The sequence below is a fragment of the Sinocyclocheilus anshuiensis genome, unplaced genomic scaffold (genome assembly GCF_001515605.1).
Source record: "Sinocyclocheilus anshuiensis isolate Anshui unplaced genomic scaffold, SAMN03320099.WGS_v1.1 scaffold70, whole genome shotgun sequence".
Taxonomy (NCBI): Eukaryota; Metazoa; Chordata; class Actinopteri; order Cypriniformes; family Cyprinidae; genus Sinocyclocheilus; species Sinocyclocheilus anshuiensis.
In genome coordinates, this window is record NW_015542377.1 from 1,397,280 (window position 1) to 1,414,730 (window position 17,451).

General features: G+C 36.1%; 1 protein-coding gene across 2 annotated transcripts in view; it reads right to left on the reverse strand.

The window, feature by feature from the left end:
* Positions 1–16,923: 16,923 nt before the first annotated feature.
* LOC107692373 (leptin receptor-like) overlaps positions 16,924–17,451 on the reverse strand; it is a 25,514-nt gene continuing 24,986 nt past the window's right edge. The window contains exon 21 of one of the 2 annotated variants that reach the window (XM_016491391.1): positions 16,924–17,451. In XM_016491391.1, the coding sequence (XP_016346877.1) occupies positions 17,076–17,451 (376 nt within the window). In that variant the 3' untranslated portion in view covers positions 16,924–17,075. The other variant, XM_016491390.1, reaches the window with a different exon arrangement.

The following is a 17,451-nucleotide window of genomic DNA, read 5'->3' on the forward strand; positions in this document are numbered from 1 at the left end:
TAAAGTTATTGAGATCACTTCTGAAATTTAGAGGAGAAAAATGTGAGAGCTCCCAAGTCTTTAGTGTAGGAGAAAAATCTGAGCACAGACACAGTGTGTGATGTTGTTGAGATCTCTTATAAACTTTTGAGAAGACACATGTGAGAGATCCAGAGTCTTTAGCTAAAGAGAAAAATCTGAGCACAGTGTGTGATGCTGTTGAGATCTTGTTTGAAACATTGGAGGAGACAAATATGAGACCACCAGAGGCTTTAGATAAGGAGAAAAATCTGAGCAGTGTGTGATGTTGTTGAGATCTCTTCTAAAGCTTTAAAGGAGACCATTGTGAGAGTGTTAGAGTTTTTGTCTCAGGAGACAAGTTTGAGAAGCAGGAGACTCAAGCAAAAGTTTCCATTCAATCTTAAAGTAACCTCATTTCTGTCTAGGAGAAATATTTGAAATGTTATAGAGATGTCTTTTTTTATTTTATTTTTCTTCCCTCTGGTTAGCTTCAATGTCATTTATCCACACCATTTCATTCTAAGACAATACATGCATTGTCATATTTGAAGTTGTTTTATGTAGATAGTGTTTTATTGCACAATGATTTAACAGAGGAAACCATAACCTATATTTACATACATGCAAATATGGGCTGTACAAGACAAAACTTTAATGCAAAACAAAGCAAAAAAAAAAAAAAACACTGGTAAAGTGTTAGATTTGTTTAAAAAAAAAAAGCATAGAGTATGCTGAGCGTAGAGTAACCTTTGTCAGAGCCATAGCCTTGTGGGCAGCACATCGACATGAAGGCACAATTGTACCTCAAACAACATGGGTTCGAATCCCAGCTAAAGTTACTTTCCTGCTCCTGTTCAATTCTCACCTGCCCAATTGTTTCCTGTCTCTACTCCTACTGTCCTGACCATTAAAGGTGAAAAACCCCAACATAATCAAGAAAAAAAGAAAGAGCAACCTGTAAAATGTTTTCATAATGGGGTCTTGAACGAGATTACAGCAAGATAATAAAGAGATCTCCTATGTTTCTCACAGTCCATTCTCATTTTGGACTCCTTTCTCTCAGATATTTCTCATGTCTCAGTTGTGTCTACTTTTATTTCTCCTAAGGAATTTTAGGAGAAACATCTGAGACATTGTTGATACTAAAATGAGAAACACATGAGAATCACAACTAAGTATCCTGAGTTTAGAAAGAGCAAACTCTGAGCAATAAAATATTCCTATAATGGAGTCTTGATAGAGATTGCAGCAAGACAATAAAGTGATATTCTGTTTCTTCCACCACATTCTCAGTTTGGACTCTTTTTTTTCTCAAATATTTCTCATGTCTCATTTGTGTCTACTTCCATTTCTCCTAAGGAATCTTAGGAGAAATATCTGAAATGCTGTTGATACTAAAATGAGAGATATATAAGAATATCATCTAAGTCTCCTGAGCTTAGGAAAAGCAACCACTGAGCAATACATTTTTCCTATGGGATATCTCCTGGCTAATATGAACTGTGTTCCCAAGGTTTTGTGGAAAAGACACATCACTTGGTTTGGCACATAAATAGGCTAAATAAAACAAACAATTGCAATGACATGGCATCATGAGACAATGTTCTTATGCTCTTTCCTCCAAAAAACACCTACAGGACACATAATGGCAACCGGAAACTGTTATGTTTTGCTAAATACCAAGTTTTTTTGTATAGATGCAAGAAGCTCCAATCTACAGAGAACCGTGTTTGCATGTGTGGTAATGTCTTGTGAGAGGAAATGGTTATTTTGTCATTGTTTTGTTTAATGCAAATAACTTAAAGCAGAACAAAAGATTGTTGCGTCATCCCCATTTTAACCAACATGCTTGCAACCACAACCATGCAACTTTGCACAACATCAGCAGTTCATGTGTTCTTCCTTCCCAGTGGCCTGTCAGGCTGTTTTACTCAATTTCATTTGCAATCTAAACATGAAAACTCATTGATAGAAGCATTCATTTTGTAATATCTTTGTCATTGTTTACCATTTTATTTACTTCTGCAATCAGTTTAGCAGTTCAAGACGATGAACATGGACATATTGTTGACAATTTCATTATGTACATCCTGTACTACAGCAATAACAGAAAGTTTCATAAATTTTAACCTCATGGTCATACAGTTAAGAACATGAAAAAATAACTAAAAAAAATAAACTTCTCTCATAAGCCTATGGTGATATTAAGGCTGCATCTGTGAGTGTTTTCAGAAACAGCAGCACATAATTACCTCATTAAAAGGATCATGAGACAGATTCACTTTAAATGTTAATGAAGTTTTTTGCACAAAAAAATAATATATTTGCAAATTCTGATCCGTTTTAAGGCCTGTTAGTAAACTGTCACTATTGATTGGCTAACATAAATGCATAGGAAAAAGTATCAACAACCCCAGCTATTGCAAACACTGTCAACTGTCAGTTTTGGCTTTACTTATGAACTGTGATGTAGCTGTCAGATCTAATACAGTGACCACTGTGTCATCTTTCAAAAAAAGTTTATTTGCAAACCATCCAACAATCTGCATTCAAATGCCACAAACAAACAATATAATCTTCTGACATGATTCAATTTTTTTTTTTTATTATTTGTTAAACCGACACTGAATGCTGCTGTTTAGACCAGACGTGTAAAAGCAAACGTTTCTTTACTCTTTACTCTGCTCTGTCCTGTTGTCAGGAGTAGCTCAAGTTCGTGGAGTACAACAGAAATTGAATGGTCATCTGTCTACTGTCTGTATCCAGTGTAGATAGTCAGTGATTATAATAGGTTCTATTTGATTTTGACTTTTAATATTACAAATATCCGCATACCTTCAAGATGAGCCTAACAATTTCCTTTTTTGTAATTCGTAAAATCATGCAAAAACATGTGACCTAGTTAATTCATATGGCCTTTTAGGTTCCCTAATCACAAACCATTCATTTTACAGGTCCTCTAAATGTCAGTCATGCATTTATTGCATAATAAAAATGAAGCTACAGCAGAGATGTTATAACGGAAAGGAGACAAATCAATTAAATTAAATCATTTCATTTTATCATACTTTCAATATTTTAAACTGCCAGAGGTTACAACCATTTATGTTAGAAGCAGCCCTAATATCACTTTTCTGTGTTAAATGTGAATACAAAGCTAGTAAATACTGGCCACTACAAGTCCCATCTCTGGAAAATTTGAGGACGACCTTTATCTACATCTTCATGCATATGCAAACAGACAGAGAAGCAAACCCTATAATTAATGTCACCCTGATCCTCCCCTCACCAGCCCATGGCCAAGCTCACGATAGGAGTCTGTGGCAATGAGGAGGTGCATGAGTGCTGCTGGCAGAGTGTAATGAGACGCACCTGCTGCTTATTGCACTGTGTCACCACTCCCAAAACCCCTCCATCTCAATCTCTGCACCAGTTCTGGATCAGTGGTGGAAGGTGCCCTGAGTTGACAAGACCCTAAACCTACTCTTAACTAACCATATTGAGCCTGTAATGCTGATCAGCCTGTTGGGCTAAAGGCAGTGTGTATATCATGCCAATTCTGTGCACAAAGAGCTTGTCCTTGAGGTCCAAAACAGCACAACATAACTGGGAAGCCACTTAACCAATGACCACCTGGCCCTGCTCCTCTGGGCCAACAACACAACCATTCTGTCTGCATATTGGAGGTAATCATGCCTGACTTCTGTTTGAGTCTTTACAGCCACCCTCAAGAGACTTTCTGCCTTTATATATATATATTTTTTTTTTTTGCCAAATAAAAGACTCTCTGAGGCATGAAACTGCCAATCTCATTGTGTCCTTCTTCAATCCCTACCACAAAATAAACAAAGAAACTAATCCATATTTGAAGAATAAAGAGGTTTATTCAGTATTCTAGATATTTTTTTCCAACAATGGACCGAAGTAATTAAATGTATGGTTTTCATTAGCCAAAGTAAACGAACAATCAGGGAGATTGATGACAACTGCCATGTGCTGAGGTCTAACAGACGAGGTACTGTGTAGGTTCTGCACCAACAATTATACATGAGAAATCATAGCACACAGTACAAACTGTATACAAGAAAAGCCCTTGGGTATCTTAGGAAAGCAAGACATTCAAATTCACCAAGCCTGTTACAAATACACAGACCTCGTAACACAGACGCACATGCTCACAGCACATTCAGTTGAGTGCGACAGCAATCTCCCACACTCACACATAAAAATGCACACCTTTCTGCAAGTCAAGCAGTGAATGTGTTATTCGGGTATGAAATTCATCAGGCAAACCTTTATCCTGTGTCACTGAAGGTCCATCTGTTCAACCAAGGTCTGAATGATTGTCCATGAGATGATGGCAGCAAACATGCTTGTCTCAACAGGGCAAGTAATTATGAGGAAAGCCTCAGAATAGGAGAAAAGCCAAGTAGCATTAGGAGGGCAAACTAAATCACATATGATCTCTGTCATATACACTCTTACTAAAGTTACTAAACTAAAGTTGCAAAGGTTGTGATGATTAGGACCTAGAAATTATATGTGTAATATTAATAAGGAGCCTCTGGACTGTCATGTGAGCAGTGATAATAATTATATGGAAATGTGATTATTTCATCTGGATTAACTACTGAAGGAACTTAATATGTTTATACATTATTTTAGCTGGTTAAAGAAACTACAATGAGAACAAATTTTAACCCATAACAGCTCCTTGTGGAACACCATATAGAGATGCCATGATAAGAATCTATCAGACTTGTTTGCCATTTCTGCTACAATTCTGTTTGAGAAATGACCCTAATACTGCTGAACCGAAGGGCTTTTTTAATACATTTGGGCAGCAGATAAGTAAATATTTTATGTGTCAGCAATACAGATCTTATTAGTTGTGTCGAAATGAGATGTATATTGACAACAATACATGGTGCAGATAATGTGTGACATAAATGTGACAGGATGGAATGGGGGAAAGTAGAATTATTCAAGACAAACAGTCTAATGTGGTCATATTAGAAAACCACATACACCAATTTACTACAGCGAAAACAAAGATGGAAATATAATGTGGTTATGTAGAGATAGATGGGGGTATTTCCCAGAGCTCACTGCCTTGCCAGCTGACAGCACTTCAGTCTGCTGTTGTTGGCCGAGCAGTGATGATTTCAAACAAGCAAAACAGGTTTTAACAAATGCTTACTTCTTTCTACTATCATCATTTTATTGCAAGGATAATTGCACTGACTTTAAACAAACATTTTGCATGGATAAGTAAGTCAAACTGAAAGCTAGTACAACTGGATACTGAATGCATGCAAAAGATTGAAAAGCTAAATCTGACAGATAAATATTTCTGGTGCATCAGATTAATTACTTAGGGAATAAATACACTACAATTAGACAAATTTATATGAAAGTACTGATTCCCCCATAACAGTCATTTACCTATTCAAGCATGTAATATTTTAATGGTTGTGTTCTATTCAAATCCATTTACATAGGAAACTTCCATTCAGCTACAATGTGTCCTTTCGCTTTAATTGGTAATAAAGCCATCATAATAAAGCATAATCAGTCATGCTGATATTCAGTAACACAGTTGTGTCTGATATTGCTTTAATAAAACAGTTCAATAATTAATAAACTGATAATAAGTAACTGGTCAATAATATTACATTAAATACTGATTAACTTACATTTCAGACATACATTGGCCAGTTGTTTGGTATACATAGGCTGTTTCGCAAAAAACAGACTTGCGTTCTCATGGAGACCGGTCTTGGCAGGCTACCTTGAAAGAACGAATTCGGAATGACACAAGGACACAGAACACATTTTTGTGAGGCTGACCATCCGATCTTTTTATTTTACTGCATGTATTCGCGTACATGAGTAGGCCTGTGTACATGTAGTGTAATGTTACTTGTGCTTTGTCAATGTTAAGATTCTTTTTAAAAAGCCAATAAAAACGGCAGGATTTCCCCAGGTCTTTATCACTTTATTAAAATTATACCAAACAAAATGTCAAGTTTACTTTTACAAGCCACCACGTATATGCAAACTTGCAGTGAGAAGTTTAAGCTTGAAGTGTAAAGCTTACAGGATTCAGTAGCCTACATCATGCCCAATGAGTCCTGAGATTTCTAATGGTTTGATTCTCTCAAGGCTGCATTCATTGCATCCTTGATATCAAGAACATATTAGGGTAGACTTTCATGCATCCTCTATACTTGCTTTCTTGAATATCGTAATTGAACTTCGACAGTTGATGATGACGTAGAATGAAAACACAATATTGCATAAGAATGCATATTACGAAACAAACTTAAAGCCAGTCTCTGTTTCAACCTACAGTATATGAACGGACCGGAAGCACAGAGATTTCCCATCTCTCTCTGTAACCATCCGGCTCCAATTCCACCCCATGTTTTCCATGTCCCGCGCACGAGCGAAAGAAAGAGTGTTCGTAGAATGGGTGAGCTACTGAGCATGTTTACTATGTCAGAAAAGCCATACATATAAAGCTGATTATGCAAATGTAAAAATGTATTCGTTGACAAATCATGCAGTATGATAAATGTGTTTTGAGGTCATAGCAGAGGTACAAAAATGCAGGTGCATGCATGTTTTTCCTGAAAGAAAGTCAGTCTCTATTGTTTTGGACCCCATTGACTTTGGACCTCATTGTATGGACAAAACAAAATATCCTTATTGTGTTCCACAAAAGACAGTCATAGGTTGGAACAACATTTTGGTGAGAAAATTATGACAGAATTTAGCTTTTTGGTGAACTATCACTTTAAGTTGTTTGCCTTGCGGGGACTGTTGGCATTTGGTCCCCACAACTTAAGCAAAAAATGACACACACACACACACACACGCACACACACACACACACTTGCCTAATGCCAGGAGGTGACCTTCAGTGTCTTTTTATTAAATCTTCTCCATTTTGGAATTATTATTTTGGAATAACTCTGAGGACTGCATTACCGATGACAGTAGGTTTACTTCACTAGAGCTTCTTGGCATCCACTGAAGCAGTTGTACTTGAGCATCAGTACTATTCACCCAGTGGGGTGGTGTTACTCATCTAATGGAAGAGGCGTGAGCAGCCACAGTACAGCCTCCCACCCAAATCAGAGGCCGTCACTGCAACAACTGCTCACTCGACCCTGAGGCATGACTCATCACTCTTACATCACCGTGCATCAGTCTCCGTTTAGTCCTACTATCATTTACATATTCAAATGCGCACCAGGAAATGCCTAAGGAGCATTCGTTTTGAGCTGCTGAATTATAAGAGACAAACCGGGCATAATAGTAAATGCTATACTTGCTTATACTTATTTATGCACCTGAATGAGTAATTCCACTCTTTGTGATTCTAAATATGTGGTTTGAAAGAAAAATGCATGCATGCAAACATGCAAAAAGCCAACCTAAAAACAACAAAGAATCTCTCATGTACAGCTGCTGCAGTGGGAGAATCCAGATGTGGTCTTTCCAAACTTTGACTTTATGTGATTGGTTTCACCGTAATGGTGTAAAAATGTGCACAACGTTATACAAATTTCATGACATACCATCATTTATAAGGACACTTAAGGCTAGGAAATCTCCAACCTCACTCAGCCTGCCAAACTATTTTAAAAGAGCCTTCAACGTAGTGAGTGTTTCCTGATGTCAGAAGAAAGCACTAATGTAATAAACACTGGCATGCCACTGTGATTAATAATGAATAATCATCCGAGGAGCACACACGTGAGGAAAAAGTGAGAGAGAGGATAATATTTAATATGATGACATGGAAATAACATTTTGTAGTGCTATATTCCTCTTCTTGTTTAAAAAAAAAAAAACAGTGTAGCAAGAGGTGTGAAGTCTCAGCCTGCTGATTAAGTTAATTAATAGAACTGAAAGAGAAGAGGATCGCACATCAGGACAAGGGTAAATAACATCGCTTGGTAAACAGAATGTTCTATTAGCATGGGATGCACCTCGGCAAAGAGTGATTCCCTAGCATCCCCCTCCCCCAGCCCTTATCATCTGCCAGCCATGTGTGTGTCTTTGACATGTAGGAATTCTGTTTATGAAATGGAAGGAAAATCCAATTGTTCACCATATCTATCATAGCTCAAAGTAAAGTATGTGAAAACATGCACAAGTAATTAATTCATCCAGTATGAAAGGAAGTTAGCAGAGCAGGAACATTATTAATATTTCTTCGTTTATTTCATATATATAAGTATGTATATGAATATATTATATACTATATTTGTACATAATTGAAAACATTGTTAATAATATAATATAATAATTATTCATATTCATATCCATAAAGGCAACAGTAACTCAAGCAGATGCTGCTACAGCAGTATAGAAGACCACGCCCGGTGCCACTCCTGTCAGCTAAGAAAAGGAAAATGAGGCTACCATTCACACAGGCTCACCAAAATTTGAAAATAAAACATTAGAAAATGGTTCCCTGGTGTGATGAGTCTTGATTTCTGCACGATTTTCGGATGGTAGAGTCAGAATTTGGTGTAAACAACATGAAAGCATGGATCCATCCCGCCTTGTATCAATAGTTCAGGCTAGTGGTGTAATGGTGTAGGGGATATTTTCTTGATATACTTTGGGCCCCTTAGTACCAATTGAACATTATTTAAATCCCACAGCCTATTATTGCTGACCTTGTCCATGTTATGACCACCATATACCAACCTTGCAATGGCTGCTTCCAGCAGGATAACACGCCATGTCACAAAGCTCAAATCATCTCAAACTGGTTTCTTGAACAGGTCACCAGATCTCAATCCAATAGAGCACCTTTGGGATGTGGTGGTGGAATAGGAGATTCACAACATGGATGTGCAGCCGTCAAATCTGCAGCAAATGTAACATGCTATCGTGTCAATATGGACCAAAACCTCTGAGAAATGTTTCCAGCAGCACCTTGCTGAATGTATGCCACAAAGAATTAAGCCAGTTCTGAAGACAAAAGGGGGTCCAACCTGATACTAGCAAGGTGTAATAATGTGGCCGGTGAGTGTACATGCACATACATTACATGGCCGATTTTGAAAGTTTGTCAACATCAAGGCCAACAATTCCTCCTCAGTCTATTTACCCACCTCTCTCTTACTCCTTTATTTCTATTAGATTCAAATTCTATTCATATCCGTCCAGCATATCCCTTTATGAAACACATTCCATTACTTCCTCTAGATCTGTCAGTTACCACTCTAGTCTTTCCAATATCACTCTCCTCCTCACATTCATACTTAAACCTCTCATCCGTATCTCCTGCTTCTCTGCTTTCTTTATACCACTTATCTCCCTTTCTTCACTCCCTCTCCTTCTCCTCTTCTCCTTCTATCCTCTCATGATCCTGTTCTCTTCCAACTATAAGCCTTTTTATCTCCACATACAGGTGCATCTCAATAAATTAGAATGTTGTGGAAAAGCTCATTTATTTCAGTAATTCAACTCAAATTGTGAAACTCGTGTATTAAAAACCTGGGCTTCCATACCACCTCAGCAGTGCCACAAACTGATCACCTCCATGCCACGCCAAATTGAGGCAGTAATTAAAGCAAAAGGAGCCCCTACCAAGTATTGAGTACATGTTCAATAAATGAACATACTTTCCAGAAGGCCAACAATTCACTAAAAATGTTTTTTTTATTGGTCTTATGAAGTATTCTAATTTGTTGAGATAGTGAATTGGTGGGTTTTTGTTAAATGTGAGCCAAAATCATCACAATTAAAATAACCAAAGACTTAAACTACTTCAGTCTGTGTGCATTGAATTTATTTAATACACGAGTTTCACAATTTGAGTTGAATTACTGAAATAAATGAACCTTTCCATGACATTCTAATTTATTGAGATGCACCTGTACACTCTGGAATCATTTATTCATCTTATTTTGTTAATAAGCCATTTTGCTGTTCTTGCCGTTCTCTCCATTTCCTTTCCCCCTTCATAAGACACCCTCCTTTTGTTCTGTCTGTCATTTTTTCTTGCACTTGAGCTAACAACAGTCCTCATTAATGAGTCATTTGGCTGCCCAAACACAGCCATTCAATCATATCGTGCTGATATTATTCACCTCAGCGGCTGAATCTAATGAATATGAATAGGAGTCCCAGTGTTAGAGACTCTTCAAAGGATTCAAGGATTGGCCAGTGAAAAAAACAGAAAGTAGACTCAGTTTAATACTAGAAGTCTACACTCAGGTACTTCGAACAAGAGGTTTCAAACTGTTTGATGACAAAGACCCCAGAATATAATGATCCCTTTCAAAGTGACCCCCATTCCTAAAATATGAAGGTAGCTATATATTATAAGACCAATTTATACGCTGCAAGAAAGAAAAATTGTAGAAAAACAGAAACTTACCATTACCTTTTCCATTATATTTATGGACATGTCATTAAAAACACAATGCAATGCATAATGCAAAATACAGATACAACACCTTGAAAATCAATAAAGAAAATTCCTTCATATTAACACGGTAGATAGGGTGATATTTTTAGTTTTCTTATAGTCTACTGTATTAGAAAAAAGCATGATATTACACGGATAATATGTTAAAAAAATATGAATTGGTTTTTATATTGTAAACCTTTTGTATTGTAAACCCAAATGAAGGGATTACAACATTACCTTTTTTAAGCTGCTACTGTATTTTTTTTAATCAACTATCATAGTACTGACTGTAAAATGTAGATATTTGAGGAGAAAAATAAAACTATATAATACAATAAAATACTTATGTCACAATTTCCAAACAGCAAAATGAAACAGTAATAATGTCAAAATCTAATTTTAATATGGTACTTTAAAAATTAAATACTGATTTATTTTTATCCATTTAAGTATTGTTATTCATTCCTTAATATTTTAAATACATGTATTATTATTATTATCAATAATAATAATAATAATAATAATCATCATCATAATAATAATTTGTAGATGGCAGAGAAAGTTTGTGGCCTGACAAAATATAACTTTAAAGCCTATAAATATAAAGACAAAATGTGGTTAAAAGTTAGTTAAGTATGTTTAAGATATAAAAATATCAAAATACAGGTAAGGAAGCTTCGCAGAGGAAACAGCATCTCCTTCACTCTTGAAGACATTGCCACATGATAATCGATCGTGTGAATTAGACTGTGCAACACCTTTGAAGTATCTCAGAGGAAGAATTCATCCTTACCTTGCTGAAGGGGACAAACCAGCTTCATGTATTATTCAGAGAACATGATTCACTGTTTTCTTGCTCTTTTAAAATATTAAAGTGACAAGATTAATACAAAACCATCCATATTAAGCTATCACACACACATATATATATAGGGGTATATGCAGTATAGAGCCCAGGATAACTGAAGGGGTTATGGGAACACAATGGTAAGAAATCCATTCTCATTCCCAATGCGTCAAAAACTAACTCTAAGACTCTAGACGTCACTATACTGAGGAATTAGGAACTTACGCTCGGCCTATGCATCAGATCAAGATGCATTTAATTCTTTGTGTACACACACACACACACACACACACACACATATATATATATATATATACTTTCATAAATATTTTTGAACACCAGGCAGATAAAAATAGTCACAGATAACAAAAATATGTTCTAAGAACTTTTTGCTAACATTCCCATTAAAATTTTATACAAATTTTATTTTTGAATGTTTATGAACGTTTTCAAAAAAAAGTAGTAGCCTACAATGTAAAAAAAAAATGAATTGCTGTAAATGATCCTGCTACATGCACGGTCAAATCACATTCAAAAGATAAATTCATCCCTCAGCATGATGCAGTCGGTCACAAGACGCACGAGAAAGCCAATGGCATTTTCACAATCAAATTGATCAAACCTTGAACGTGTTTGTGATTTGAGCATTATGTTGGTGATCGATTTTGTTTCTGTTCCTCATACAAAGCAATCGTTTAGCTGAGTAGATGCCTGTTCTGTGCTTTGTTTTATATGATAAATGTTTAGGTTTATGGACAAGGGTCATGTTAGGCGCTCAAAAGTCTAATGTGAATCAAATTATTGTGGCTGTTTAAATTGAGAATCTTACCCCAACATATACAGTATGTCATAATGACAAAATTATACCCCATATATAATTTCATGATGATAAAATTCCCATGCCCTTCACATCTGTGTATTAATGCCAAAAGTTTCTCACTGAAGTTCCTAGTTCGTTAAAATAGCAACACTACTTGACCATGCTTCAGTTTTTGATGCCTTGGGAGTGAGAATGAGTTGTGGTATTATAGGAAATGTTAGTGAGTTTTTGCGTTTATATTCTATTTATTTTTCATTTAAACTTGAATGCGCTATGAATGACAGTCTTCTTGTCCTTCCATTACTGTAAGCTAAGCACGAACATGCCAAGTTACGTAACATGTTTCCCAGCCCTGAGGAAAATAACCTTGACCGATCTTTCAACCTTCTGATTTGTTCCATGATTTCTTCCTTCTATTTCTGTTCTGCTAGTGTTCCTCAAACACTTTGCTGTATAGCAAGCAGCTCTCTCTCACACGCACATAAAATAAATCGAAAAATATAAAATCAACTTTATGCTTTTCTTTCTCGTCCCTATCACACGTTACTGTAAACTTTCCAATATCTATTGGTTACTATTCCAGTGCTTATGCTTCTGAAGATAATGACTTCTTCTACTACCCACAATACTTATGATGACCTTAGAATCACCACTTTGCATCAAAGGCTCTCAATATGAAAGCATTACATACAGTGCAGCCTAAGTGAGGTCCATCAGATGTAACCTAATGGAATATCTCATATGAAATGCCGATTCCTGCAGGAGTCCAATTTTCAGACTGTTCGCTGGATGAAAGAGCAACTTATAGCGGCACTTACTGGTACCTGTACAAGCACAGCACAATCTGATTCCATTTCAACCCATTTAGTCCTCTCTACCCCGCACAGATTTTCCACTGAGCTGTTTAGTGTCTCATATTTGATGTGGCTTTGTGAAAGCTTTAGAGTTAATAGCCATAAAGGTTGAGCAGAGAATTATTCCCAAATCACTGAGGCACATTTAGGCCTACCAGTAATAAAAGGTGACCACAGGGTTATCTATGGAGGAAACTTTTTGTCTAAACACTAGTTTTTGCTTCCAAATCTTGAGACATAAGGTTATTTTTAGGGGCTAAGCTACATATCTGTTGGTTATCTAAAATTGTACCATATTGCACAATACTTATGTTTTTATAGTATTTTTGATCAAATAAATGTGGCCTAGGTGAACATAAGAAACTTCTTTTAAAGGATTGGATTTGATGCTGCTGAGGGATTCTTTAAAGCACATGTGTGTGTATTAGTTGAGCAGGATATAAGAATGAGTGAGCTCACGACCAATTGAAATCTCATCTCTCATGAGATTGTTAAAGCTGTCTTATGTAGATTACGGAGCGTTGTCATAAAGTACAGTATCAGACATGAGAATTTTTTTTGTTTCAAAGATATGATTGGGAAATAGCACATTACAATTAATCACATTAATTGTTGCATAAAAGCAAGGTGAGGCACATGTAGGCACCTTCAAGGGCCCATGGAGTAACTGCAGGAGGTCAGTGGGCTGGCATATAAAACATTTAGAAAGAACGAATAAGTATTCAATATGTTTCAAAATAGCTATACTGTATGTATTATTATATAATATATTACTATTATTGCCCTGAAAGGTGTATGTTGGCATTTAACAGTGTTACAGTGCCATCTTTCGGTCAGCTAGAAGCAGTGAAATTTCTCTCTATTCACAGGAGAACCATAGACGCCAAATCAAAATCAAATCTGTTTGACACTCTCTTCATGATGACCAGCTGTTCTATGAATGTTTTTTTGTTGTTGTTTTTGAATAATAGAATAATACTTTTGTTATTCTATGAAAATAAATACATATACATGCATACATACACATTGACGACAAAATATAAACGTCCAAATTAAAACAAACGAACACGTGAAATTACATGTAGAATTAAAAATTGTATACATCAAAATTAAAGTTCTGAATACATTTAAAAATATAAAATGAATGAGGCTTACGTTAGGCTTATGTCTCCTTTTTTACCCACAATGAATGGGCGAATCATTTGCTTTCAGCCATAAACATTCTCGAATAAGAATACCAATACAAAAAGTGTATTTCTAGATTCCAGTGTGCATTCGCGAATATGTTGCGCGTGCATGCGTTATTTTCACTCAATACATGTGCAATCAACGCGAGCTAGCTAGACATCGTTATCAAACAGCGTTTACATTAAATCAGATTAATTCTGGATGACGTCACGTATGTACTTTCTGCTATCGGATAATGCTAAAATAACGATTTCAGTTCAGTTATTATGTTTCTTAAAGTTAACTCACCTGAAATTAATTATTGAGGTGCAGTGAAGACGCGCGCTGTTAGACGCTTTTTCATTGGCTGTGCCCCAGTCATTCAAGAAAGTCAACCTTCTGCAACCGAAGACGCAGAAAAACTCGCTACGTTTATGCGCGGAAATCAACTCTCATTTAGTAATATAAATGGAAATGTTGCAATTCTCTTCATTCGGCGAAATAGCATGATTTTTTGATTAATTTTAATAAATTTGATTGCTCAATCAAATTATGTGTCTTATGTCTTGGAATCAACCATAATCTATTGGTATTCTCAACTTCAAGACAGACATTCTTATTTATTTATATATATATATATATATATATATATATATTTTTTTAAAAAAGAGTTCATGCAACATCCAAAATATATGCTCAGAACAGTTAGTTTGTATCGTTACGGGTTTTATTTATATATATATATATATATATATATATATATATATTCTTAAAAGAAAGTATGTATAATTGTTCTAACTAATTTAAGAACAAACATTTGGCCATAACTGCAATAAATAGTTTATTCTGACCAGGAAAATAGACAAGAAATACTGTATACTGTACAGACATTCTTACTGATACTTTGACATATTTAACCAGTTTTATTCACTGAGTTACATTCAACCCTCATTTCATCAAAAAATACACTGAAAATAGATGACATTTTGCACTCAAAATATTTGAGTTTCCAAAGAACAACAGACCACACTGACAAAATATACATTCATATTGAATGAATAAGCCCAATGTAAATGCAGACATGAGGCTATTTCTTCACAAAGCTGATATTTTGATGGACGCCTCTTCAAAAGCCCCTTTACTTATGATAACCTGGACTTGATGAAGCACCTAAAAATGCACAAACAATGCAAAAAACAGCCACTAAACCGTGACTGTGACCATCACACTGAGAGAGATGATAAAGTCCTTCCTTCTTCAGACTCTTTCTTGCTAAAGCGCTTCATTCCAGTTAGTGTGGTCTTTACAAGATTTTACTTCAGGCTTCGAAAGGTTCCATGTGATGAAGGTGGAAAGCAGCGAATTCCAGCAATGACAGGCCGATCATCAACCCATCACTGAGACATTCAGAGTTTAAACTGTGCTTGGATGCCCTTAGCAACTGAGCCTGGGGAATCTGACTGTAAACCCTCAAAGGTATAATATATTAGGGACAATTCAAATGATCATTAAAGAGTCATTGGTAGGAGGAGAATTGTGAAAAAGTTTTTTCAAATCGAAGGTTGAGGGTGAAAAGTAGGGCTACACGATTAATCAAAATAAAACTAAATAGCAAAATGACTATGTGATTATCAAGTCGCGAAGGCTGTGATTGAAATAAAAATATGCGCCGGTGAAGCACGGCACTGTTTTCTTTTATGTGTGACTTGATTCAAAATAAATGCTGCTTCACATAAACTCATCTCTGCATCTTATAACACTTATAATGCGCATTGTGCAAAAACACAACATGTGCCAACCATCTGACCAAACTTGTAATGAGAAGCCAGCTGTTGTCAACAAAAGAGAAGCTTTAAAGGCTCACTGCAGATTTCCCTTCAGCTGATGGTTTAAATTAATAAATTAAGACACTAAGAAATATTAGTACTGTAATTTTACAGTTGTACTCTAAAATAAAATTATTATTATTATTATTATTATTATTATAGTATTTATTTTTATTTAAATAAACCATTCTGTATTTTAATTATTCTAATATTTCCATTTAGCAATAATAATCATAAAAATGTTAAATGGATAGTTCACCCAAAAATGAAAATTCTGTCATTAATTACTCAACCTCATGTCGTTCCAAACCTGTAAGACCTTCGTTCATCTTCAAAACACAAATTAAGATATTTTTGATGAAATCCGAGTGCTTTCTGACCCTGCAGACCGCAACAGAACTACGTTCAAGGCCCAGAAACATAGTAAGGACATCGTTAAAATGGTCCATGTGACATAAACAAAAATAATAACTTCATTCAACAATTTCTTCTCTTCTGTATCAGCGCATTCAGGAGAGTACCACGACACATGCGTGTGGTGCTGCTGACGTAGAACCCGGATGCGCTTGTTAGCAAGCAGAGGAATGCTGAACCACAGATGTCACATGGACTATTTTAACGATGTCCTTACTACGTTTCTGGGCCTTGAACGTGGTAGTTCCGTTGCTGTCTATGCAGGGTTTAGAAAGCTCTCGGATTTCATCAAAAATATCTTAATTTGTGTTCCAAAGATGAACGGGTTACAGGTTTGGAACGACATGAGAGTGAGTAATAAATGACATTTTTGGACAAATTCTGCAGCCATACAAACGAGCACAGAAAACCTGGAGCTAAAAAAATAATTTCATTGTGATATTTTAACTAACAATTTTTATCAGGAAAGAAAAAAAATGCAATTAGATTTTTTTCCAGGCACATAAAAAAGATAATGCAGCCCGGCCCTTTAAAAAAAATGTTAAATTGAACTTGCACTTTTTATCAGAAAAAAAAAAAAAAAGATTTTTTTTTTTCTCAAATTGTGCAGCCCTAGTGGAAAACCACTGAGGCATTTTGTGGACCTCCATCCAGTGAAGAAAATCATTATCCCGCATTACCTCCAAGTGGTGCTGTTGTTCTTATTTCAGGGTGGATTAATGCATTCAGTCCGAAACTGAGGGAGATAAAGAGGAATGCTGTGAGATATATTATTGGAATCGATGGCTGTGGAATCTTTGCCTTTCAGGAGAGGCCTGGCGTCCACCCTCATAACTGTTTCATTCTTTTCCCGTTCACCCTGTGTTTCCTCGATCTCCTCTTCATCTTCTTCCTCCTCCTCCTCTTCGTTCACCTCGAGGTAGTAGAGGTCTTTGGCTGCACCTGTGCTTTCTGATGCTTCATAATCTTGATCGGATGTTTCTGAGAACTCTTCCACAGAGTTGTAGGAGCTGGAATGGCGGGGATTGGCGCTGTCAGAGCACACATGGTTCTCCAAGTCCCAGAGTCCCCCAGGGAAAGAG